A 23120-nucleotide genomic window follows, 5' to 3' on the forward strand; every position below is an offset into this window, starting at 1 on the left:
GAAAGACAGCAGAGCTAGAATGAAGGAATGCTTCAACTACACCAAGCAGAACTCTTTAGTGATATGAACTTCAGAGAAAGGAGGACCCAGAAATATACCTAATATGATTTATTAAAATTGACCCTGAAAATAAATTCTATTTCTCTTACAAACCTATTTTAAAACATGGAGGCTTTTTCGACTTAAATAAAACTGTTTCTGTATTTGAGGTCTTAATTATATAATTAGTAACAACAACAAATTAAAATGAATTAATCCCATTCTGATTTATTTTGCTTGCAGTGTTAAATAAGAGGTACACAAAACACAATTAAGTAATTTTAAGTCTTCTCTTTAAATCCTAATCAGAAATTGCCACATCTAGATAAAGCCAAACCGAAACAAAGCTTTTCATTTGTTATGAACTGAGAAGTGTGTAAAGTGCACAGTGCCCACTGACTCCAAGATAAATACTTCCGCTGCTTCTTAGTATTTCTGGCTAAAAGTTGTCAACAATTTCAGGACTGTGCAAAGATGATTACACAGAATCTACTACTTGGAATAATTAGAGCAAGAAAGCTTTAACTACAGTGTACAATATACAGACAGACATTTGCCTGAGGATGAGGAAGGTCTGACACCTGCTAAAATAAAGAGAGGAATGGTTTGTAGACTTGCACTGATATCTCCTTCATGTTGTGTACTGACATTTCTGCATGCACCTCACCCCCAGGCAGCCTGCTTTGTTCTTTTTTAAGCACACAGATAGAACCCAGACTTATGTCTCTAGCTAAGGCATTGCACACGCCCAGGTAAAGTTCGGACACGTGGCCCCCAGACCCCATGTGAGGGTCAAAGCCCTCCCTCAGCTGACAGCAGGCACAGAGAGATGTGAGCACTGGAGCAAGTAGAGGCTGTGCAGCGGGGCTGGGGCATGGTGCCAGCACTGCCAGAGCAAGGGCTGCTGGCTGCACTGGCACAGGCTGTGCCACAGGGATGCAGCACCAGCAGAAACACGTGAAAGCTGTGCACGTCCCCAGGGCAGTGGGGACACCTCAGCTGCTGGCAATGTGACTGCACCGGAGAACAGAGCCTCACATTTCTTCCCGTCCCACATACCATATCATGTGCATGTGACTAGTAGAGGTCCAAGAGTTATTGGGCTGTTTTGGGTGTTCTAAATTAGCCCACCTGTGCACACACAGAGACACTAACTATCTGCCCACAGATGTACATGTGTCCCACCAATGCCCATTGACACCCATGGGGTAAGTCCTGGCACGGAAGTTGGTAACCCCAGCACAAATCAGAAAAGAAATATAACATGAAGCAGATTATTTGTTGGATGGTCCAGCTGCTCTCCCACCACCTTGATGCAGTTTGTGGGTCCCCTGTCTCATCTCATTATTCTCCAAGTGGTGCCCAGACTTCTCCCCTGCATGGGTGGACAAACCTCTCTCCTGAAGATGGCAAATGTGACCCTGCACTGTTGGGCTGCTCCTAAAGCCTGTTGAGAGCCAAAGCTTGCAACTGTGTGCAGCACAGATGAGAAGGTCAAGAAAGGGAATCAACATAGCTGTTGATTTTCAGGCAGCCTGAGCACCAGAGAGAAAGCGTTATTCCCTTGGAATGCACCAAAGATACAACCAACACTAACCACAAATTCTCCACATGGCAAAAAACAGCATGAAATAAACGCGGCAGAGAGAGCTCTTAACTATTCCCAGGGCATCAGGCAATGAGAAAGGTACCTCACCTGCCAGTTTGGCAAGCATATCAGTGAACTGTGTCCCTCAAGAAGTGTCATCATAGACCACGCCAATTACCTTCTTACTGCAAGGATGAGTCCTAACTAGTGCCTCTGTCTGCTCCAGTAGATGTATTTGTGATTAGATGGGCACTGCACATTTGACATTTTCATTTCTCTGCTGTACCAATCAACAATCTTAACCTACATTCACTATTCATTCAATATGGGAAGGAGTCCTTTACTATACCAACACCTTCTTTGGTCTTTAGATGTAATTGCTGTCTGGTCGGACTCCATTCTTCTTGTATATATCATCTAGTCACACGTATCATAGCTGAATAGCACATTCATAGCCTCTAGCACTGAATAGAATCCATATGTTCTCCTCTTGTACCCCTGCAGAGATTTCGCAGTCTGAAATACTTCCTATGGGATCATTCATATCCCATTTTAGACCAACATTCAGACATAAAGCAGCATCATGAGAATGTGGGGAACAATCAAACATCAGTATGAAAATCCCCCAAAACACCGGTATGAACTGCAGTGAAGAGAGAATAAACGTAATTTCCATTTCTGAACTCTCTATGATTTTGTCTCACCAGAAAGTGCAGATTTCCACAGTAAAAGTAGAAATATAGCAAAAAACATTACAGAATATAACCAGTAAACAAGGCAGAGAGGGGCCATGTCTCCCACTCTGCTTGCAGCCATCTAGGAGGCAAAACCAGACAGCCCTGATGACCTCACAGCTGCTGCTGTGACAAAGCTGGCAGGCATTCACAGAGTTGTGTGTGTGTTCCACTTGCCAAAACCCGGGGCTCCAGCCTGACTGGGGTCCACACACTGGGAGACTTTCAGGAGCATGGCAATGTAAGGGCTTCACTTTTGTGGAAGTGACACAAAATGCTTGGACCCATTGCATACTTTGTTTTGTAAATCTGCCTCTCAGTGCCACCAGGAGCTGATTGAAGGGGATGTAAGTGTTTGGATATTTATAATAGAGCAGTAGACTCTAAATTATAGTCTGTATAACTGTGATGGCAAGTCAATGTTTCCCTGAATTCTAAGTTTTCTTTCATCCCTCAAACTTTCTTTCCCTGAGAGTGGATGAAATAATTTTTCTCCTGCTCAAGAACCAGCATTCGGATTGGTACCAAGGAACAGCAAAACATTAAACAATTAAGCGCTGTTGTATGTAAACCCTTTTTCAGGTAATCAGCCAGAGGTGACTCATCTCAACAAGTGTTCCTTGTATATATTAAAACAAACAGTTGCTTTTAAAAGTACTGGTTCCTTCTGTAGCTCTCTTGTCCTTCTGCAATATCAAGTTAAGCAACAAACAGAAGCTTATCTTAGACGACCAGTAAAAAAACCTCATTTTCTGTCGACTTTTGTTGTGGAGTACAAAGAGTACCTAGAGTGCATAATGAGAGCACAGCATTTCCTGGGCCCCAAAAATGTGATGAGTGGTTTTGTGTAGAGCAGTGGGGTGAATAAGACTGTGTTGTTAACATGCTACTTAAGTAATCAGCCTCTTCCATTACACTTTTTATTTTTTTTACATATGCTCAGTGAAACTTATCCTTAATGTCCTTCAAAAGCAAAGACACGATAGTTGGGGCACTGCTGACTGCAGCAGGAATAGGGCTGGATCCAGATTTCCATAATTATAACCAAGGTACCACAAAACAATGATTTTTCCTGCAGCCACCATGTTCTCATAGATGAAAGATGTATTTTAAACACTTAAGATGTATTTTAAACATTTAAGACCAGTGTCTTTTCCCGTGTGAACAGGTTAGTTAAACTCAGAAAACAGCTCAAACCAAGAGGGTTGACATATGTAGTTGTGTCAAACTTAACATGATGTTTTCCCCATTTTGTCACCTGCCCAAAAGCACTGGAATGCTTTCAGGCACTAAACTCAATAAAAGATGTCTGACCAAAAACATACACTCTTCAGACTCTTCATTCTCCTCCAGATTAACATCCCTCTAGCATCAGCTAAAATTTCCCCACTCAGTTCTGTGTCAGTCAAGAGCTAATGCTGTCATACCAGTTTAAAAATGATAAGCACCAAGAATAATAAGATTTCTCATTTCTACTTAGAACACTGCACTTCTTGCTACTTAAAACCTGCAGCCTCTGCACTTTCCAAATAAATGTATTTTATTTCAGAGTATTAGAGTAGCACTTTGTAATCACCAGTTTACATAACTGTAAATGTGGATTTACTTGTAGACGTAAGCAAACATTTCGTCAATTGTAACCTGTGGCCAGCAAACCAGAATCTCCTTTCTGGAGGCTCTCTGTGTTTTTCAGACCTGGTATGAACAAATCACCTTTCTTTCATTAGCTCCTTTCCCAATTTGCCCACTTACTAAACAAAACAGCTTAGCTCGCTAGTCCCAAATGTGCTCGATTTTTAACAGATATTTTCACTTTAATACAGACACTTAACACTGTATAAACACACAGTCACAAATTGGCTGCGGAAGAATTTGAAAGATGAATCTGCCCTGAAACTCTGTTTTTTCTCTGAAAAGCATTTGATGTTCTGTGGGGAACGGTGCTGTCGCTCCTCACAGCGGTGGCTGCCTCTGCCCCCTCGGCGGGGGCTGGCACCCACCAGGGTTCCTCGGAGCCCAAGGCAGCCTCCTCCGAGGGGACCTGCAGCCGGCGGCGCTGCCCGGCTACCACTCGTCTTTGCCAAATCCCGGGCAGGCTCGAGTCCCTCCTCTCGGGGACAATCGCCAGCGGGGCCAGGAGCAGGCTGCGGCCAGGTTCGTCCTCCCGGTCCCGCGGCTGCCCGCCCGCTCTGCCCGGCCCAGCCCAGGCGTCCATCGAGCCGCTCCCGCAGCCGCGGCGGGTCCCGGGCCGACCCGGCGCACCCCGCCCGGCGCTGCTCGCCGGCCGTTCTCCGTTGCCGGCCGCTAACTCTCGCCTCGGCCGCCCCCTCTTCACACGTCCTTGTCCCGTCATCTCTGTCCTTCCACCGCCGCAGCGCCGACAGCGATCGCGGCCCACGGGCCCGAGAGGGCTTGGGCTTTTACGGAACCCGGGGCGCGGGCGGTGCGGGACGGGGGCCCGGTAAGTCCGGAGCGGCACGGGCTGCTCACGGTGCCGGGCAGACCCCAGGCGCGGAGATCGCGCTCAGCTGGACACGCTGACCGCGCCGCCGTCGGGCGCGACCCCGGAGCCACCGGGAAAGGGTTCCGCGGGGCAGCTGGGAGAGTACAGGGTTTCCACGATACCTGCGCGGGTCCCGGCTCAGCCTCCCCCCTTTCCCGGGCCTCGCGGTGTCCTGCAGAGCAAGCTGCAGGACGAGCAGATAGATGGGTGCGCACGGCCGTCGGTGGCACTGACCCCAGCCGGGCGCGGCTCCGGACAGAGCAGCTGGACAGGCTGCGGGGGGCAGAGATAACTCCTAGGGAAGCTCTCCTACTGCCGCACCCCTCGGGTGTTTACCAAAGGCCGTCCAGGGAGGGGCTTCCCGCTGTGCCCTGTCCGTATGGACGACGGCCGAAGCAGCTGAAAACCTTCCGAGCCTACTGCGGCCCCCGGGCCCCGGCCTCCCCCTCACAGGCTATCCCGCCTGACGGGCCGAGTCTCTTCCAGAGAGTGATTATTCATCGCATGAACAGAAGCGAAAGGTGTAAGGCAGGCAGACCCGATATCTTTCGGGCCCTCCAGCGTGGAGTTACCGTGCTCACCGAAACCAGGACATCCTTACAATGTTGTGCCTGTGTATGCATAAACAACCCACCATGGTTTCGAGTTTGTCTTTGCCTTCCATTACTTTAGAGGCAAAATGCACTTTTACATAATCTGATCGCTGCTCTGATTTCCTCTGTCCCCAGCACTTCCCCTAACTGAGTGACAGCATGACACAATTAGCATAGATACTTGAAAAGTCAACTTCTACATCAAGTGTTCATCGCGATTTCAGGAACACAGAGATGCAACACTTGATTTGAACAGGCATGGCTTGCATCCAGATAATATGTTCAGAGTGCAGAGACCATGAGTTGAAATTAATGAAGACGTTCCACACTGGTATGTCGAAATTATTCCCTGCACTTCTGGTCACAGTGCAAGGGCCAGCAGTCTAAAAACATGCAGGGCTGCATCTCGCTGATTCCTTTCTTGCCATCTGCCTTCCCGCCCCAGCTCCCTATTGAAGGGAAGGGAAAAAAATGCTAAAAAGAAAAATTGGAAATTGCATAAAAGTCTTGGTCTTGGTAGGGGAACCACAGACTCAGGAATCCAGTTAGGGAATAGGAATTTTTCCCTTTGACTGATCTTGCCACTCACAACTAAGCAACACAGAGCTCTGCACTAGAAGAGTCGTGGACAAAAGCTACATGTCTGCAGCCCTGAAAGATCATAGACCCCGCAAACCAGAGACAGACAGCCCGACCCAAGGAAAGTGCATTGCACTGATTTGGAAAACGAGTCACAGGTAAGAGACTGGGTTCGCTTCCTTCCCGTTAAATCAGCCCAGAGTCAATTATTCAGGGCTAGTCCAAACCCTGCATCTTTTACCACTGGCTGGGATCAGTGGGGGTGCAAACTCACAGAGAGCAAGCCTGAGGGCGCTGGCTCGGCTCTTTCTTCCACAGCTCACAGAGGCTCCACAGCCCAAGACACGGCGATCTACAGATGAAAATCCTCTGGACACTTGCAGGTGTACAAACACCCAAGTAGTGCAAAGAGATGGTTGAGACGAGAGGGGAGCTTCCGGGGAAGTGAACCTTGTCCCGAGGGTGTCGGGCTTCCCTCTCTGAGCCGTCCCGCCTCTCCGAGCTCTCCTGCCAGCAGCTGCTGGGGGGACATGGGGTGGCGCTCCGCTGAGGGGACGGTGCGTCCCCGCGGTCCCCCCAGCCCTGCGACGCGCCCGTCCTGCCGGCAGCGCGGAGGGACCCGCCGGGCGGGCGCTGGGATGCACCGACAGCCCCATGCTCAGCGGGACCGGCCGGGCGTGGACACCCGGTTTACCGTGGCCTTGGTGTCGGTGCCCGTTTTTCGTAAGCTGACCACAGTGGCGGTATTAATTTCTTACAGAACTTGTTTTAACGGGAGAACCGGTGTCGCTGAAGAAGACTCCAGAGAGAAGCACCCAGCCGCATGCACTTGCAGCACGGTGCAATCTCTGATGAAGGAGTCCGTGTGCCAACACCCTTTCGTTAAAACAGCCCTAATTCTCCACGTTCAGTATTTTCTTCGTGCTGTACCATATCGTCAAATATTTAATATCGTCGAATCTTTCCTATGTGCAACTGGTCAGCGCTCCCACCTACAAACATCCTGGTATAACTCTTGAGAGAGGGGAAGCAGAACCAGATACAGACCCTGTTGGAGGGTCCCGCTGGAGTCACCCGCTCTTCTCCACTCTCAGCCTCAGCAGGATCAGGCCAGGGCCACCCTGCCCGCCGCCGACAGGTTCCCCTTCCCTCCCGTCTCTGCCGAGACCGCGACGACCCGCCGAGGGGTCCTACCCGGCGCCCCAAAAGGGGACACATCCTTCCGATGTGCACAGAGACAGCAGTGAGAGAGCAGGGTGCACATGAGTCGGGAATTCTCTTGAGCCGTGTCTGCCCGTTTCCATCTCTTCAGAAAACGATGCAGGAAATATTCACTAAAATGTCGAGGGCGTGTAATTTAAGCGATGAAGTTTAGACTAAGCTTCGGAGAGATGGGTGATAAAAGTGGACGGCCCAAAGTGTATCCCGCATAACCAAGCCCATATACTTCCCACGTCCGCCCCGTACACGTTATCGCGTTTCTGACCGCATCTCAGAAATAACGCCTCTCTCCAATTAGCTCGGCAAAACTGCTCACCTCTTGCGAAGCCCCTCCGGCCACAACAATAACCTGGATCTGCTGACGGACTGTTCTCTGGGCGCGTTTTCCTCCTGACTCCCCGAACCTCCCGCGCCCCGGGGCGGCCGACCCAGCCTGCGACTCCGCGCAGCCATCGGAGAGGCCCTGGGTGAGCCCGCCAAGCACCGCACCCCCGCAGCGCGTCCCCTGCCCCGCCTCCGCTGAGACCCTCGCACTGCGCGGGGCTGCTCCGAAGCCTCGGGGCGGGCGGAGAGACCGGGCGGCCAGTGCAGCCGCGCCCGCTCGTCACCTGGCGGAGCCGGCTCCGGACGCGGTACGAAACGTGGAGATCTCCCGCACGCTGGTTTTCCTCCAGCACCGCAGTATGAATTACCACTGCTCGCAATCTCACGGTCGCCGCGGGAAATAACGCGCCGATAGACTTTGTTGATTCCTACCGCTGTATTTTCAGAGCGAAAAGGCGCATAGGAAGGGGATTGTTTCGTAGAAATGTAACCCGCAGCCCTTCTCGGAGCGCGCACCAACCTCATTAATTATCTCGTTGAAGGTGCAGGAAAAACAAAGACGATCGACAGCCTTGACGCTGCTCCCGGCCGTGCCCGATCCGCCGCGACAGGGCTTACCACGGGCTCTTATCACGGTGGCCCGGCCTCGCCGCAACGCATCCCTCGGAGCCCCTCGCCAGGTGCTCATTTTCTGTCGTGCTACCTGCGACAGACGACAGTAGTGCTGTCCTGCCTCTGTCGGTCATGGATGGGGAGATCCGCGTGGGGGGCAGGATGGGGGCTCGGCAGGATCCGCGCTGGCCCTGCTCCGAGCCGAACGCTCCGCTCCGCCCCGCCGCGACCCGCGGGGCCGCCCGAGCACTCGGCCGCTGGCGCCCCGACCTGCACTGCTGCGGACAGGGAGCAGAGCCCAAGGGGGAGCCCTGCTGCGGGGGGGCCTTAGAGCGCGGCGGCGAGGTGCGGTTACCGGACGCCCTACGGGGCCGCAGCCCGTCGCCGGCGGGGCGGGTGCTCGGGCCGGATCGGGGCCGCATTTGCGTCGGAGTTTGAGCGAGCACACCGCGGGCCCTTGCGGGAGACCCCAGAAAGCCAGTTCCGGGTTAGCATAGGTGTTGGTCAGGGCTGGGCTGGTACTCCCAGGGGCCAGCGTTGTCCTTGTCCCCTGCCGGCGCTCGGTGCTCTGGACGCCGAGCCACGTCACGGCCATCCGAAAGCCCAAAGCCCTGCTTGCCTCGCTGAGACAGCGGTGTCAGGGACACCGAGACTGGATATCAGCGGGATTCTGCCCACGGTTAGATCGGTTAAAACCGCTAGATAAACGAGTAATTGACGGGACGTCCCGGCTTTACCGGAATTCGGCACAGCCGAGTTACGGTTTCACAAGATCGGGTCTCGGGATTTGAAACAACGATCATCGTTTTTAGCGGGAGAGCAGTACGGGGCTTCTCCTTCCACACAGCTCCTTAAACGCAGAATTCCCTTTTATCAAATGCATCATGTTTAAAAAAGGAAGGGGCAATTTTCTCAGGTCACTTTACTAAGGCTCAACAGTACGTCCTGCATCCGTGGTGAGACGAGGCTGAACCACAGAGATGAGGGGAAAGATGGAAACTAAACGACAAGTTTAATTAAAAGCAGCTGGCTGGTTAAACACGTGGCTAGAAGTAGATACCCGGTTATTTATCTCACCTGCGAAGGACGAGCTACTGCTTTATTCTTCTCCAATGTTCCGAGAGCACAGCAATGGTGCTTAATGTGAGGGAACTCTGCAGACAGGATTTGTAATCGTGGAGAAAGGGCGCTCGTAACCCACAGCCTCTCCACGGAGAGACGCCGGCTGGTTCTGCAGGTAGTGAGGGACAGTCGGCCTCCGCACCCTCTGTTCCTGGTGCCACCGGGACACCGGCGTTAATCAGCAGCACCTGTGGGAACTTAGAGCCGGAGGAGCGCTTCCATAGCTCAGATCCTTCTATTTTAGCTAAATGAGAAAGGTTTTATTATGAGAGGTGGAAGTAGGAGATGAGGTAGTGAGACAGATGGAGGAGCTGTGAGTTTGAGCTACAGAATTCGCTTGGGCTTCGGGATTTAGGAGTGCGGGAAAATCGCTCATACTGGCTCTCGTTTTCCTTCGTGTCTGTTTTCTTCGCTAATAGGGAGACGTAACCGGAATGTGTGCCTAGACTGGGGTGATCGGGGGAAGTTGAGGCAAAAGATTAAGACAAGTGAGGGGGTTCTCAGGGGGGTTGTTTTTTGTTGTTGTTTTGTTGGGGGGGTTCCGTGCCTCCTCCCCTCACTAAATCCGCACGGGCTCGCTAGTGGAGATAACGGCCCCGCCGCGCTGGAAGGCGGGTTCTGTGCAGGAGGTGAGGCCAGCGGGGCAGGTCCACCCACTTGAAAGCAAAACTTTTTTCCTGCAGGCGCTGAGAGCAGAGACCGGCGCGGGGTCCCCGGAGCCGGCTCGCCGCCCGCCGGGGGCTGGTATGTGGTAGGGTAGGGCCATGTATTGGAAGAGTGACCCGATGTTCGTCTGCAGGCTGGAGGACAAGGACTTGCCCGCGCTCGGGGGCCCGGCGGAGAAGGTGCGCGGGCGGGGGGGGCGGCGCGGCTCGGGCGCCTGGCGCAGCTCGGCGGGTCTGTGGCCTCGCTCCCGCCGGCTCCCGCGGACACCGCGGCCTCCACCAGGGTCCTGGCGGAACCCGTAGGCATCGGTGGGCCAGACCGGGCCGGCGCGGGGCTCCTGGGCGTGGCGGGGCGCTGACCGTTGTCTCCCCGCGCTCCCGCAGGCCAGCCCTGCAGCAGCTGACGAGGACTCCTGCTCTTCCTCCGCTGCCCTGTCGCCCTCCTCATCGCCGCGGTGCATGGCCTCAGGCTCAGGCTGCGGCCCCGGCAAGTGCGTGTGCAGCAGCTGCGGCCTGGAGATTGTGGACAAGTACCTGCTCAAGGTAAGGGCGCCCGACCCGGAGCCTCCTTCATCCGGCGACTTCCCTCACCGCTGAAGCCGGAGGGCGGCCTGCTTAGGCAAAGCCTACCCGGGTAGCCGGTAGTGCCCGGAGAGCCTTGGGGAACCGGGCCCGGTGGGATCCGGGGATACAGCCCTCCGGGTCGCCCTATCGCTACGGCTCAGCCCTCCCCTCCCCGGACGGCGCGGAGCTGCCGCGGACACGGGAGCGCGGAGTCCCAGCGCGCTCGTTCGCGGTGCTCGGGCCAGAGAAAGGACCCTAGCTGCTGTCGGTGTTTCGGGTGAGCTACTTGCTCTGGGCTGCGTGTTCCTGACGCACCGGGAGAAGCGGGGAAGCGAATGGAACGGGGGGTCCCGACCGCGGCGGTTCCCGCGCTCTCTCGGTCAGATGGCGGCGGCGCGACCTGCATTTTACTGACATAGGTCTGGGAGGAACGTCGTGAGTCTCAAAGCCAAAAATGCCTCTTGAGAAATGGAATAAGTTATTCTTGCAAAAGGTGGTTAACTAACATATTTGAAGGAAACGAGCTGCGTGCGTGCAGAGCCGTTCTCTTGTCTTAGCAATCAGAACCGAGTAAGATAATTTAAAAACAAATAAACAAAACCAAGTGGCTTTAAATATGAAGCGTTACTGTGGGGGGGAGGTGTATGGGGGAAGTTTATTTGCTTTTTGTATTATAGCCGTTAAAATTATGCTGGGTCAGAGTTTTGCTGTCTTTCCTCTCAAAATTGAGAGTTACGATCATGGCAGAAGTCAGTTGATTCCATCAATCTTAGACGAAGTTGTTGTATAGTTGCAAATTGATAGTGGGTAACACCCCTGGAAGGACATCTGTGGTGTTGTTAAATCATCCGGTTAGGTCTTAGTTGAGGTGGGGAGGTCTAAGTAAAATGCCTACGGGAGCTAGTGTCCATTTAAAATGGAGCTGGTGCAGGAGCTGCCACGCATCCCTGGTTCGGGTCTCCCTTTCAGTAGCTTGGGCTGGCACAGAACAGGCGGGTGGACAAGGAACAAAACTGACTTGAACTCAATTCAGTTCTGTTAACTCCCGTGACGTTTTGGCAGCTTATTGATAGTTTACTGATCACTGCTGTCTCCTATCTGAACAACCAGGATAACGGGACTTTGAGCAAAAGACCTCTAAATTATTTAGCCTTGAGTTTAAATTAGCTGTTTCTGCTTCTTGTGTAGGCAGAGAGGAATCGATGCTGGTATGCTAGTGTCCAGCAGCAGCACACCTTTCAACTTCATCCCTGTCAACTGACAAACAGGAACATAGGCAAATGGCATTAAATGGGACAACCACAGAAGCTGCTGGTGTCCCGCTCTTTGGAAAGGTGTTGATCTCTGAAGAAGGGGTAGTTGGCTCTGAGTGGCTGGGATGTCAGCTCACGTTGCGCAGAGCTGCATGCCAGGGCTTGATGCAGACCTAGGGAGGCCCAGGGAGCCCTGGCACGGCAGGACTGGCTGCAGGGCAGGCTCAGTCTGGCTCAGCGCTGCCCCTCCACTCTGCGGCCTTTCTGAGAGGTGCCCGGGAGGGTGAGTTTGGTGACGGCTAGCAACTGCTATCAACAGTTTCACATATTGCGGTGTAAACTTGTCAGCACATAGGAAGGTGGCTGCCAACAAGGATAAGGGTTAGGAAAGCATTGGGCAAACTGTAATATTACAGCCTGAAGAATGACTGAAATGGGTGATCCCAGCATGGGTGTTGGAGTCCATGCATTGCCTTCTCTGAAGTTTGTCTGGCCACGCTCTGATGAAAGGCACATTCCGGATTACCTCAAATCTGCTTTTCCATAGGGAATATATGGGCTGTTTGGTATGAGATGACAAATTGGCTCAGTGGGGAGAAAAAAATTAAACTGTAATCATTCTTTGGTTTTCAAAATTCCTCCTATAGAGTATAGGATTATCCGGACGGTTATTACTTAATTTTTGTGGTCACTGGAAGTCTTGGGTTGTCAAATTATTTATTTAGGTGATGTGCAATGTTTGCGCAATTAAGAGTTCCTTTTATAGGAAAGTAGAAATTAAAATAATTGCTCTCATTTTATTTATTTTATATGCCCCAAAATGATAACTTTCCAAAAATGCTGATTTCTATGCATTCCATGACTATGTTTAGTTTTGCTAGGGATATACTAAAGAAATATTGAACTTGCTATTAAAACACCTGCTGCTGTTTTGAAACTCAGATGCCATTCACCAAATTTGCTTTAACAGAAACATGGCAAATGGAGGAGTGGTTCATGGTGTATTTCTATTTGACAGACCTTTTTCCCCTTCAATACTCATGTTTTAAAATTTTAAATAACTTTGCAACGTTTGTTTTTTGTTAGGCAGGAATTTGTGCAGACTAGGAAATAGAAATGTGTTAGTTAGTTGCCTTTCCAAGGTCACGTAAGGCCAAAATTTGCTCTCTTACTCTAATTCTATGAGAACAGAATTGGGCACAAAACACCTGCATGGAACTTGTATCTCTTGCTTCCTCTTCTACTGCTTTTAATTACAAACCCATGAAAGCTTATTCTGAAGACTTGAATCAAATTAGTTTACCTTCAATATATGTGCAGTTCTATAGGGAAAACATTTTGCATTCAAGATAATTTTTCTGTGAATCATGGTGCATATAACATTTGATCATTTCTGGAAAAATACCCAGGGTCTGCAAATATAAAATGCAATATTGGTAGTACAGGTATTGAGAGGTGTTTTTTTGTTGTGTTTTTGCAGGTGAATGACCTCTGCTGGCATGTGCGCTGCCTCTCATGCAGCGTTTGCAGAACGTCCTTGGGAAGGCACACCAGCTGCTACATCAAAGATAAAGATATCTTCTGCAAACTTGATTATTTCAGGTATATCATACAGGAATATAATTTATCAGATAACTTGTTATACTTGCTTGTTTCTTTTCACTTCAGCCACAACTGAAATTCACTTGAGACTTTTTCATTTGTTAGGTTTATCTTCAGCAGTTTAAACTATGGCTTTTCTTGAGGAGGGACTTGGGGATCCCTAAGTCTGTGTAATGTGACCTCCTGCTAAGTCTCCAGTCTGCCCTTCCCCTGTTGCACATAGCTGCTGTGTTTGTACCATCACTTACTCGTGTATGCACGGAGGGGAAAAAATGTCTAAGTCCCTGCTGCAGTTTGGTTGTAAAGCCATCCTGTGTACAAAGAATCATCCTTGGATAATGCTGGCTGAGAATGCAATGTAAAATTGAGATGATCTGTTTGGAGCAGTGTAGGGCTTAAGGCATCACAAGGAGCTGTAAAATCAACCCAGAATAAATCCCATTATATTTAAAAGAAGCTTTCAGCAATTATACTTTTCTGCGATCAGTTTGATTTAGAATGTGATTCCTTCAAAATTATAGGCTAATCTTGCAAGGAAGAATATTATTTGTGTTGGCAATGGAGTATTCAGGAGGCAGTCTTTGATCCAGAAAGCAGCAAAAATTGCTGCAGTTAATTTTGATGTGATTGCTAGTACTTCTCTAGTTTGATTGCTAGACCAAACTATTTGTGGGATTCTCAGCTCTGCAGTGAATAGATTGCATCCAGCTAGTCAAGTTTGAGACATAGTGGGAGGGGGCAAGCTGAGTGCTGTAAACTTCTGAAAAAACTAAATTTATGGGACTTGAAAAAAATTTGGGTCTGCAAAGATCTTGGGGACAAATTCTTATCTAAATAATCAACACGTTTTGGTGGCTACTTTCCTCTTCAAAGAGAAATTTTCTAGTGTAATAATGCAGATTTTCTAGTTTATTTAAAAATCATAATGTGATGTGAATTGAGGAAATAAATATGAAGATTCAGGTTTTCCCCCGTCTGCTGAAGATGCTAAAGATTAGTAAAGGGGTAATCTAGCTAAATATATTAGTTCAGACTACTGCTAGAGTAATGTGAAATACATTTGAAAAACTGGAAGAATTTTCAAGAGTCTGCTGTTTCCATCTTTCAGCTTTTAAGAGTAATTATCTTTATAAAAGGAATGATGAGGAGCTATGAATTCATGTAGCAATTAAAATGATTTGATTTTGCTCTTTGCCTTCTGAAAATACTAACCTCTGTATTTCAGTAGTGTCTTGCCTTAAGCTATCATATAGAAACTTGCTGATTTTCTTTTTTTTGCAATGCCAACGCGGTCATGCCGTGGGCTTCGGCTGCACTGCCACAACCTGGTCACCTCTAATCCTGTGGGAGCCTGGCTTTGCCCGAGCCGGGGTCTAAGTTTCCCCCGGTTGCCGTTCTCATTGCAGGCGCTACGGCACTCGCTGCTCCCGCTGCGGGCGGCACATCCACTCCACCGACTGGGTCCGGCGGGCTAAAGGGAACGTGTACCACCTGGCGTGCTTCGCCTGCTTCTCCTGCAAGAGACAGCTCTCCACTGGAGAGGAGTTCGCTCTGGTCGAGGAGAAAGTCCTGTGCAGAGTACATTACGACTGCATGTTGGACAATTTGAAAAGAGAAGTTGAAAATGGTAACATACTGCTTAAGAACTATGTTTGTGGTTCAGATTTAAATAAATTGTTGGGGTTTGCTCCATTTTCCATACTGGGAGATAATTGACTGGTTTTACTTAGACTGGAAGCACAGCTACTTGAATCAAAGTAATGGTAACTTATTTCATATTCAGGGGATTTTATTTGTTTGTTTTGGTTTGGGTTGGGTTTTTTGTTTGTAGCTTTTTTGTTTTGTTTCAGTGCTTTGGGTTTTTTTGTTTTTTTTTTTTTTTTAGTCTGCAGAACTTGCTTTGTATCCTAAGGAAAATAAAGTATCAGCATATCCTGTTGATAAAATATCATGTTAGATTTATTTCTTCCCTCACTTGCAAGGGAGTTGTCTAGGGCATAATGTGTTACGATGCTAGATCAATTGAATTTTGAATAGATTATGGGGTTTTTTTAAGCTGAAATTCAGCTGACCCCAACTACTGTTGGTTATTGTTGGAGAACAGTCTGACTTAAGACAACATTGTGAATGTTTAGAAGGAAGTGTTGTTTTCTTTTTGATGTTTCAGGTAATGGGATTAGTGTGGAAGGAGCATTACTAACAGAACAAGATGTTAATCATCCAAAACCAGCAAAAAGAGCTCGGACCAGCTTCACAGCAGATCAGCTCCAGGTAGAGACAGTGCTAAAAACTTGTGTAGGTCAGGTTAATGCAGGACATGGGCGCTGAACCAATAGAAGATTTTATGCATACAGGGGGAAAGAAAAGCTTGCTATTTCATAAACCATCAAGACACAGCATGTTTCTGGAAGTTTAACATGAAATAGTACTCTTCAAGCTCTTTATTTCCGTGGGGGAAGGTTGTAATTCTGAAGAGTGGAAACAAAAAAGATGGTTCTATTTGATTGCTCAATGAAATCTATTTAATCAGCCATTTACATCACTAAGCATAATAAAAACAAAATATTTTTTAGATTATGTAATGTGAAAAGTTGTACTGAAGATGGCTACTGTATGTGACTTCAAGACATTAATAGGATGGAAGTTGGAATTGTTGTAGTGCCTACATCTCCTCCACTTTCCAGGTTTCTTTTTTTGTTGCCTTGACAAGAGTTAACTTCTATTGATACAGTCCAGAGCTACTTCAAACTCTAGATAACCACTTGAATTAGCTTTCTTAGGGAAAAACTCTAAGATAAGGCCAGCTTCCAATGAAAGAGGGGATGGTGAGACAAGATTTAGAGGTTTTAACCTGTAGTGAGAAGGAAATTGTGACTTTCTACCTAATCCTGGCTGTACATCCCTGCCTTCAGTTTAACAGGTCTTTGAATTTCTGGTAACAATGTGAGTTATTTTGTTGGCCTGTCCTCTAATAGTGAAAGCAGTTGAGAAACTCATCTTGAGGTGTAATAACATGTGAGGTGTTAAAGTAGTGCTATAAAAAAGGGCATGGAGTTGTTCAAAGCTTGGGCTCCTATTATAGTTGTGACTGGAGAGAGGAAGTGGTGTTAAAACACAAACCAGGCATGTAAACAATAATCCAACTGGGTGCACAGGGCAAGAGCTCTGGACATTGAGCTTGAACTTCAGCAAAAGGGAACTTTTTCCCCCAGCAGAAGCTTAAAGGGAGATAAGACTAGCCATTAGGATGGGAACTGTATTCAGGGGTTCTTCCCAGCTCCTGTCATTCAAACTTCCATGTTCCCTTCTTTTCCTGTTTAAAGTAGATTGTAACATACTTGAGCAGGTGTTTGAGGTGTTATGGCATCTTGTTACTTCATGATACTTTCTATCTGCTTGCTGTACCTCTGTACCTGTCCTCGAGGCTGCTATAAGACTTTACTTCCAACAAAAGAAACATTAGGATAAGTGACAGCATGTAATTACCTCACAAAGTACTTGTACAAAAGAATGTCCACACTTTTTTGATGGTTTTGTTCTTTAGCACCTCCCAGGACCTAAAAAGGCTCCAAGAATGCTGGAGAGGCAGTTTGGATAAAGGCCTGGAGTGACGGGACAAGGGGGAATGGCTCCCAGTGCCAGAGGGCAGGGATGGATGGGATATTGGGAATTAGGAATTGTTCCCTGGCAGGGTGGGCAGGCCCTGGCACAGGTGCCCAGAGCAGCTGGGGCTGCCCCTGCATCCCTGGCAGTGCCCAAGGCCGGGATGGACAGTGGGGCTGGAGCAGCCTGGGACAGTGGGAGGAGTGGGAGGTGTCCATGCCCATGGCATAGGATTGGAACAAGGTGAGCTTTTAAGGTTCCTTCCAACCCAAACAAGTCTGTGATTCTATGAAAAATTACAAAAGTAAATATTCTGAATCTTTAAAGAGGAAGCCAGGCAAAGTTTGATGGGTCAAAAATCCAAAAAACAAAATAATGCTTTGAAATTGCTGAAGATACCCTGCAGAAATCCATGAAGCCCTACTTTCATAAACTGGCCAAATCCTTAAAGCCTGTGAAAGTTTTCAGGATGCAGGCCAAATTGACATTTACTTCCTCAGAAAAAAAGGTGTAATTTATATTCTTAAGAGAAGTGCTGACTACTTCAATTTTCTGTCAAAAGATGAGTAGCCAAACCATCAGAAAGGCCAGGTCAGCCACAGTGGAGCCTCTTTCTTGGGCTGGTGAAAGACAAAGGAAACAGAGCATTCCTGCATCCTCCATGGAGATTAAAAGAAGATCAATTACTCCATTTAACATAGGATGCAGATAGTGATTGACAAGTTCAGAGTGGTGGATCATGGCTCATGCTTTTTTTTATGCTGTGGTCTGCTGCTATAGGTGTTTATTGAGCATATTTGAGTTGCTCTGCAGTAAATTTTCTCCTATAGTTCTTTTAATGCAGTCTTACAGAGGACTTCTTCCAGTTTTTACTAGTGCCAAGCAGAATGGATTTTCTCTAATTTCTGAGAAATGTCACAGCTCACTCAAGCATAGCAAGGACTTGTACTTTGGCTTTGGGAGATTTTTTTTTCTTTTTTTAATGTATTGCGTACTCTCTAGAGACTAGTGATCACAAAAAAAATTTTCCTGAAGACAGGCAAGGAGTAGTACCATAGTCTGAAAATACTGTCAAATGTGGCTTTTGACACAAATGCTCCTACAATCTCATGTCTTGCCTTTTCAGGTTATGCAAGCACAGTTTGCTCAGGACAATAATCCAGATGCACAAACACTTCAGAAACTGGCAGAAAGAACAGGCTTGAGCAGGCGCGTTATACAGGTAACAGTGTGAAGTTACTTGACTCACAGTCTGGTACTCATCCATTGGAAAGGTTCAACCAAATCTTTTTCTGAAGTTATTCTAACATGGAGAAAGATCCTAATCTCTTTTAACTTTGGACAACATCCTTAGTCAGGAATAGGTCTAGAACAAGCATCGTAATTTGGAAAATTTGCTATATTCCTCTTGCACTCTGTGTGAAGGGATTAAATCTTCCCGGAAGAAACTTCTCAGCCTAAACAGTATAGAAACTGGTATTAATTTATTTCAAATATCTATTTGACTGCAGTGGTCTGTTCTTAAGACCTGCACTCTTTTTGAAAGTGTCTGTGGTATGACATTAGGAACAAGTGAATATCTAGTCATTTGTTATAGAGAGCAGAGTTAAAATATGTACCCATGCCAACCAAAACTGAAACACAAACTCTGAATCCTTGCTTGAAGATGTCTCTCAGCAAAAATATGGATGCATTTTTTTTAAATCACATACAAAAATGGGATTTTAAAAATATAATACAAATTATATATTTATATGTTAATATAAATAAACATTAATTTTGAGCTGCCTTGGCTCATTCTAGCCTGGAAGATTGACAGAGTGTTTCTATAGAAATGAGGTATCTGGCTGCTGCAATCAATCCTTAAAAAAAAAAAAAGGAAGTCTTTTCCATGTGAAAAGGCCAAGTGGATATTGTATGATTGTATGTGAAGGATGCTTTGCTGCCAGCAGTTCCAGGCAGGGAGGAGACTGACTGGGACGTGCTGGGTGGTGCGGTCCAAGTAGAGTGGGGCTACAGGCGATGTTGCTTGGCCTGGGGGACGCCGGCCCTGGGAGATGCCCAGCCCCTCACTGCACCTGTCCCTGTCCTTGGTGGGCTGCTGGGTACTGAAGACGCATTCCTGACTTGACCACACTTGTATGTTTAGAATGGGTATTTTTCCATTTGGACTGTCAGCATTGTATCAAAGGCCAAATGAATTTATGCAAACTCAGCTTAAGATAAACTCCAAGGCTGTTGTTGTGCTAGTATTGAATGTGATCTATCAATGTGATGTATGTTTCCCTCTTTTTCAGGTGTGGTTTCAGAATTGCAGAGCGCGCCATAAGAAACATGTTAGTCCTAATCATTCATCCACTGCTCCTGTCACAGCAGTTCAGCCCTCCAGGTTGTCTCCACCCATGTTAGAAGAAATGGCATACTCTGCATATGTACCCCAGGATGGGACTATGCTCACTGCTCTGCACAGCTACATGGATGGTAGGTATAACAGCCTTGCTATTTTTCTCCTCATAAAAAATGTTATCAACTGTAGCAAAACCAGTTTACCTTTCTGATTAAAGAAACCTAATGGATATCAATACTGTAATTGCTATCTACACCTCATTAAGAAAGCAGTAGCCCTTCACTGCAACAGCATGGCTGAAGATCTGAGTATGAAGACCACTATTTGTGCTTCTTCTAGTCTATTAAAACAAGAATAAGAAATTAAATACTTATTTAAACATCTACTTCACATCTTTTAATAACACTTAATTTTAATGAGAACTGTTTGGCACCTGCTCCCGGCTTTTGTCCCATGGACTGTGAGTATGCTCAATCCAGCAAATTCCCTGAAAGCTTCAGCTTTCCTGTCAGTAACACACAATGGGAGGGAGTGGGAGAGGCTGGTGGTCAAAAGTGCTTCAATCTTCGTTTGTCTTATGACAGCAAGTCAACAACTTTGGGTCCTATTTGTGATTAGGAGGATTGTGAAGGTTTTGGGAGAACCAGGCTGAGCTGCATTTGTGGCCTGAGCTAGTTTTCCTCCAGAGCAGTGGTGTTAAGAGTGGCCAACTGGGGGAGGAGTGCAGATGCTGGGTTAGGAAAAACACAACATGCCGCAGGGTTGGGACAGTGAACTGTCATTACCAAGTGGATTTACTGACTTTTAATCTTGTGCTATTTTCAATGAAGTTGACTGGTAAATATTTCTGTTTTTGTAGCTCATTCACCTACAGCTCTTGGACTTCAGCCTTTGCTACCCCATTCAATGACACAGCTGCCACTAAGTCACAGCTAATTCCTTTTCATCAGGGATCTAAACTATTAAAGATGTAACCTTAAGTCACAGTGTATTGAAAATATAATTGGAAAGATATTAATGTTAACTTTTTATTTAACACCCAGAGCATTTTCAAGAAAATTTTTGCCCAGGTATGTACATCTATTTAGCCTGCAAGACACTTTTATGGGTTCTGCATAAGTAACTATTAATTGTTTACAAGCCTTATTAAACACCTTTTTGTATTGTCTGGAAGTAGTCTGCTCTAGTTATGTGTGTGTTAATTTATTCGTCATCAAAAGAGCACTTTGCCTAAAAGAAAGGACTGACAATTGTGCAAAATGTTTACAATTCTTTGTGAAATTGTAGTTTATCATTAGGTTTGTATTTGTAAGTTATTGTTAAAAGTATTACCTGTATTTGAGTTGTGTAGAGCCTATATGTTAAAGCTTATTTCTGTGAGTTTACAAAAATAAATTTTGGTTGCGAATATTTTCAAGAAGAACTGAATAAAGTTTCTGCTGTAGCATGCCAAGCAAAAATGTTGCTGTGTCTATGGCTGAACTGTGATCATTCGTCAAGTGTGTAAATTGAATCTTCAATTTTAAGAGAAAGTCCCTGGTATACTGAGGAACATTACACTGAAGTCCTTCAGGAGGGCTCATATCTATTTCCATTGATAGTAAAAATAATTTAATGGACTTATATGGATCTTGAAACACTCCAAATATGTGCTATACAAGTGGGTACATGCAAAGCAGTGCTGCTTCTGAGGATGCACACCTGGAGGGGGAGGGAAACTGGGTACATGTGGACAGATTTTAATCTGTGACTTGGCAAGTGGAGAACCTGAAGTCACATCTGCTTTAACGTTTTGAATCTTTCTTACTTCAGCTTTTGTTTTCTTCCATGTTTTTGTCTTGTGATTTTGTTAAGCAGGGCAATAAATAAGAGGCAATACTTGATTAGTCTGCTTTGTAAAAGTAAAATCTAGTTTGGCATTTTAACTGACCAATATCAAACTGCAGATGAACAATGACTGGAATTCAGTCAAATGCACTACAGTGCATGGTGTTTAGAGCCGTCAATGTGCCAAGACTTACTAGTAGAGCATGTTTTGATATACTAATTTGATGCATAAAGGTTACTACAAATTCAACAGGTTTTTGTCTTCAAAGACTAGTTCCCTTAAATGACTTAAGACCATTAGATCCCCCTTGCTCACTTAAACTTTATTTGCATCAGAAGGAAACCATATTTTGATAGGGTGTATGTGTCCATATCCCTTTTTTTTCCTCTCCCAACTATGCATTAGTGTCTACTCTGTGAAATTCCTCAATGGTGCTGGTCAAACCATTTCAATTTGGAAAAGGTAGTGTTCTCTGTTGATGACTTTTGTGAGCAGAAATTTGATGGCAAGCTCTGAATTAATAAAGTTCTGTAAGCTACATGCTGGCACTGTTTTAAGTGCTGCTCATAGATGTCTGAGCTAATCTGAGTAGCCAAAACAATCTCCAGCGGTTTAAGGCTTTTATTACCCTGCCTTTTTTTAAACTTTTTTTTTCACAAAACACTCAAAATTTGGGCTGTAGTGGAACTTGACTGACCTTACATTTTATTTGAGCACACATAACTTCTAAATTAAATGCCATGGGTAGAATATGGAATTCCAGATGCCATTTTCAGTACCTAAGCTAGCTCCGGATATTTGCATGCTACCAAAGTACATGTGTAGCAGTAGACAAGCTACTTTTTGTTCATTTGTCTGATATGCTGAAGTTTTACCAGTTAAATGCTAAATAATGTTAATTTAGATGTTAACATAAATTGGTAATTTGAAATGCAACGTGGGCACTTGTGCTGAGCCCCTTTAAGGAAAAGTAATTATTCAGTCTTATTTAAAGAACTGATTGGCTTCAGGTTGTCTGAAACAAAAGCAAGTTTAAGCTTATTTATGAAACACCTCCTTCTGTTCAGTTCCAAAGTCAGAACAAGATTAAAGTACATGGGGGAGCAATTTTCCTATTTCCCTATGAAAATGGGAAGCAGGAGCATTGATCTTTTGCTACTGTTGAGTGCATGAGCAGATTGTTTATTAAAAGCCGTGTGAGATATTTGTGGGTGGGGCTGGGAAAATGCAGACTGCATTGAAAATAGAAGACTGCAGCATAGAATCTGGGCTTTGAGTCTTCCTTTGCCAGTGCCAGAGCCGTCAGCAGCTGGTGTTGGGCTGACAGAGTTTTTTTAAAACTCTGCCATGCTGCAACAGAAACCAATCCCTTTTCTGAATGATGTAACAGCTGCCATCACAAACTACACCAATATTATTTCCCAAGATAATTGCATGGGAGAAAGATGTCTACTGCTGCAAGTCTCCCAAAACCAAAGGTTATTACCAAAATAGGGGAAACTTAGGTCAAGTAACAGTATACTAGTATATAAAAAATACACATTTTCTTATTTTAAAATTAGGCCATTGCATGTTTAAGATAGCTACTCCATTAAAAAAAATCACACAGGGAAGAGCTTGAGTTTTGTTTAATATAGCTTAGCAAGTCATTCAAGTAAATTAATCGTAAAAATATATTTAAATACTATGTAAGCTGCAATATGCTGAACACAGGACTCACTAGCAGCCACTTTTTTTACTATTTTCAGAAACAATCAGCAGAAATACTAGCATTCCTGTAATAGGATACAGGCATTTAGCCAAAATATGATTTTAAGATCAAAGAAGTGTGTATCTATGTTATGCATAGTTAAATGCATAAAAATGTTACCTTTCAACATGCACTTTGATCTTCAGTGTCTCTGCAGGAATTTGTACAGGTGACTGGGTCGGCTGGGATGCTC

At 46.3% G+C, this 23120-nt stretch overlaps 2 protein-coding genes across 2 annotated transcripts in view; one reads left to right on the top strand and one right to left on the bottom strand.

The window, feature by feature from the left end:
* CRYZ (crystallin zeta) overlaps positions 1-7625 on the bottom strand; it is a 60185-nt gene extending 52560 nt beyond the window's left edge. Inside the window, exon 1 of the mRNA XM_036387683.2 lies at positions 7574-7625. The gene's annotated coding sequence lies outside the window, so the exon portion shown is untranslated. The remainder of the gene's footprint in view (positions 1-7573) is intronic.
* A 245-nt stretch (positions 7626-7870) lies between these two features.
* Positions 7871-20809, top strand: LHX8 (LIM homeobox 8). Its single transcript, XM_036387677.2, has 9 exons — positions 7871-8261; positions 9999-10160; positions 10365-10523; positions 13278-13399; positions 14806-15026; positions 15567-15670; positions 18129-18224; positions 19300-19483; positions 20209-20809. The coding sequence occupies exons 2-9, from the start codon at positions 10080-10082 to the stop codon at positions 20283-20285; spliced, it is 1044 nt and encodes a 347-aa protein (XP_036243570.1). The 5' UTR covers positions 7871-8261; positions 9999-10079; the 3' UTR covers positions 20286-20809.
* Positions 20810-23120: the final 2311 nt, after the last annotated feature.

Source organism: Molothrus ater, chromosome 9 (genome assembly GCF_012460135.2).
Source record: "Molothrus ater isolate BHLD 08-10-18 breed brown headed cowbird chromosome 9, BPBGC_Mater_1.1, whole genome shotgun sequence".
NCBI lineage: Eukaryota > Metazoa > Chordata > Aves > Passeriformes > Icteridae > Molothrus > Molothrus ater.

Excerpts from the sequence above, each read along its gene's own strand:
- LHX8 (XM_036387677.2), top strand. The coding sequence starts at position 10,080 with ATGTATTGGAAGAGTGACCCGATGTTCGTCTGCAGGCTGGAGGACAAG. Across the intron at positions 13,400-14,805 it reads TGCAAACTTGATTATTTCAG|GCGCTACGGCACTCGCTGCT; the intron begins GTATATCATACA and ends TTCTCATTGCAG. Across the intron at positions 15,027-15,566 it reads GAAAAGAGAAGTTGAAAATG|GTAATGGGATTAGTGTGGAA; the intron begins GTAACATACTGC and ends TTGATGTTTCAG.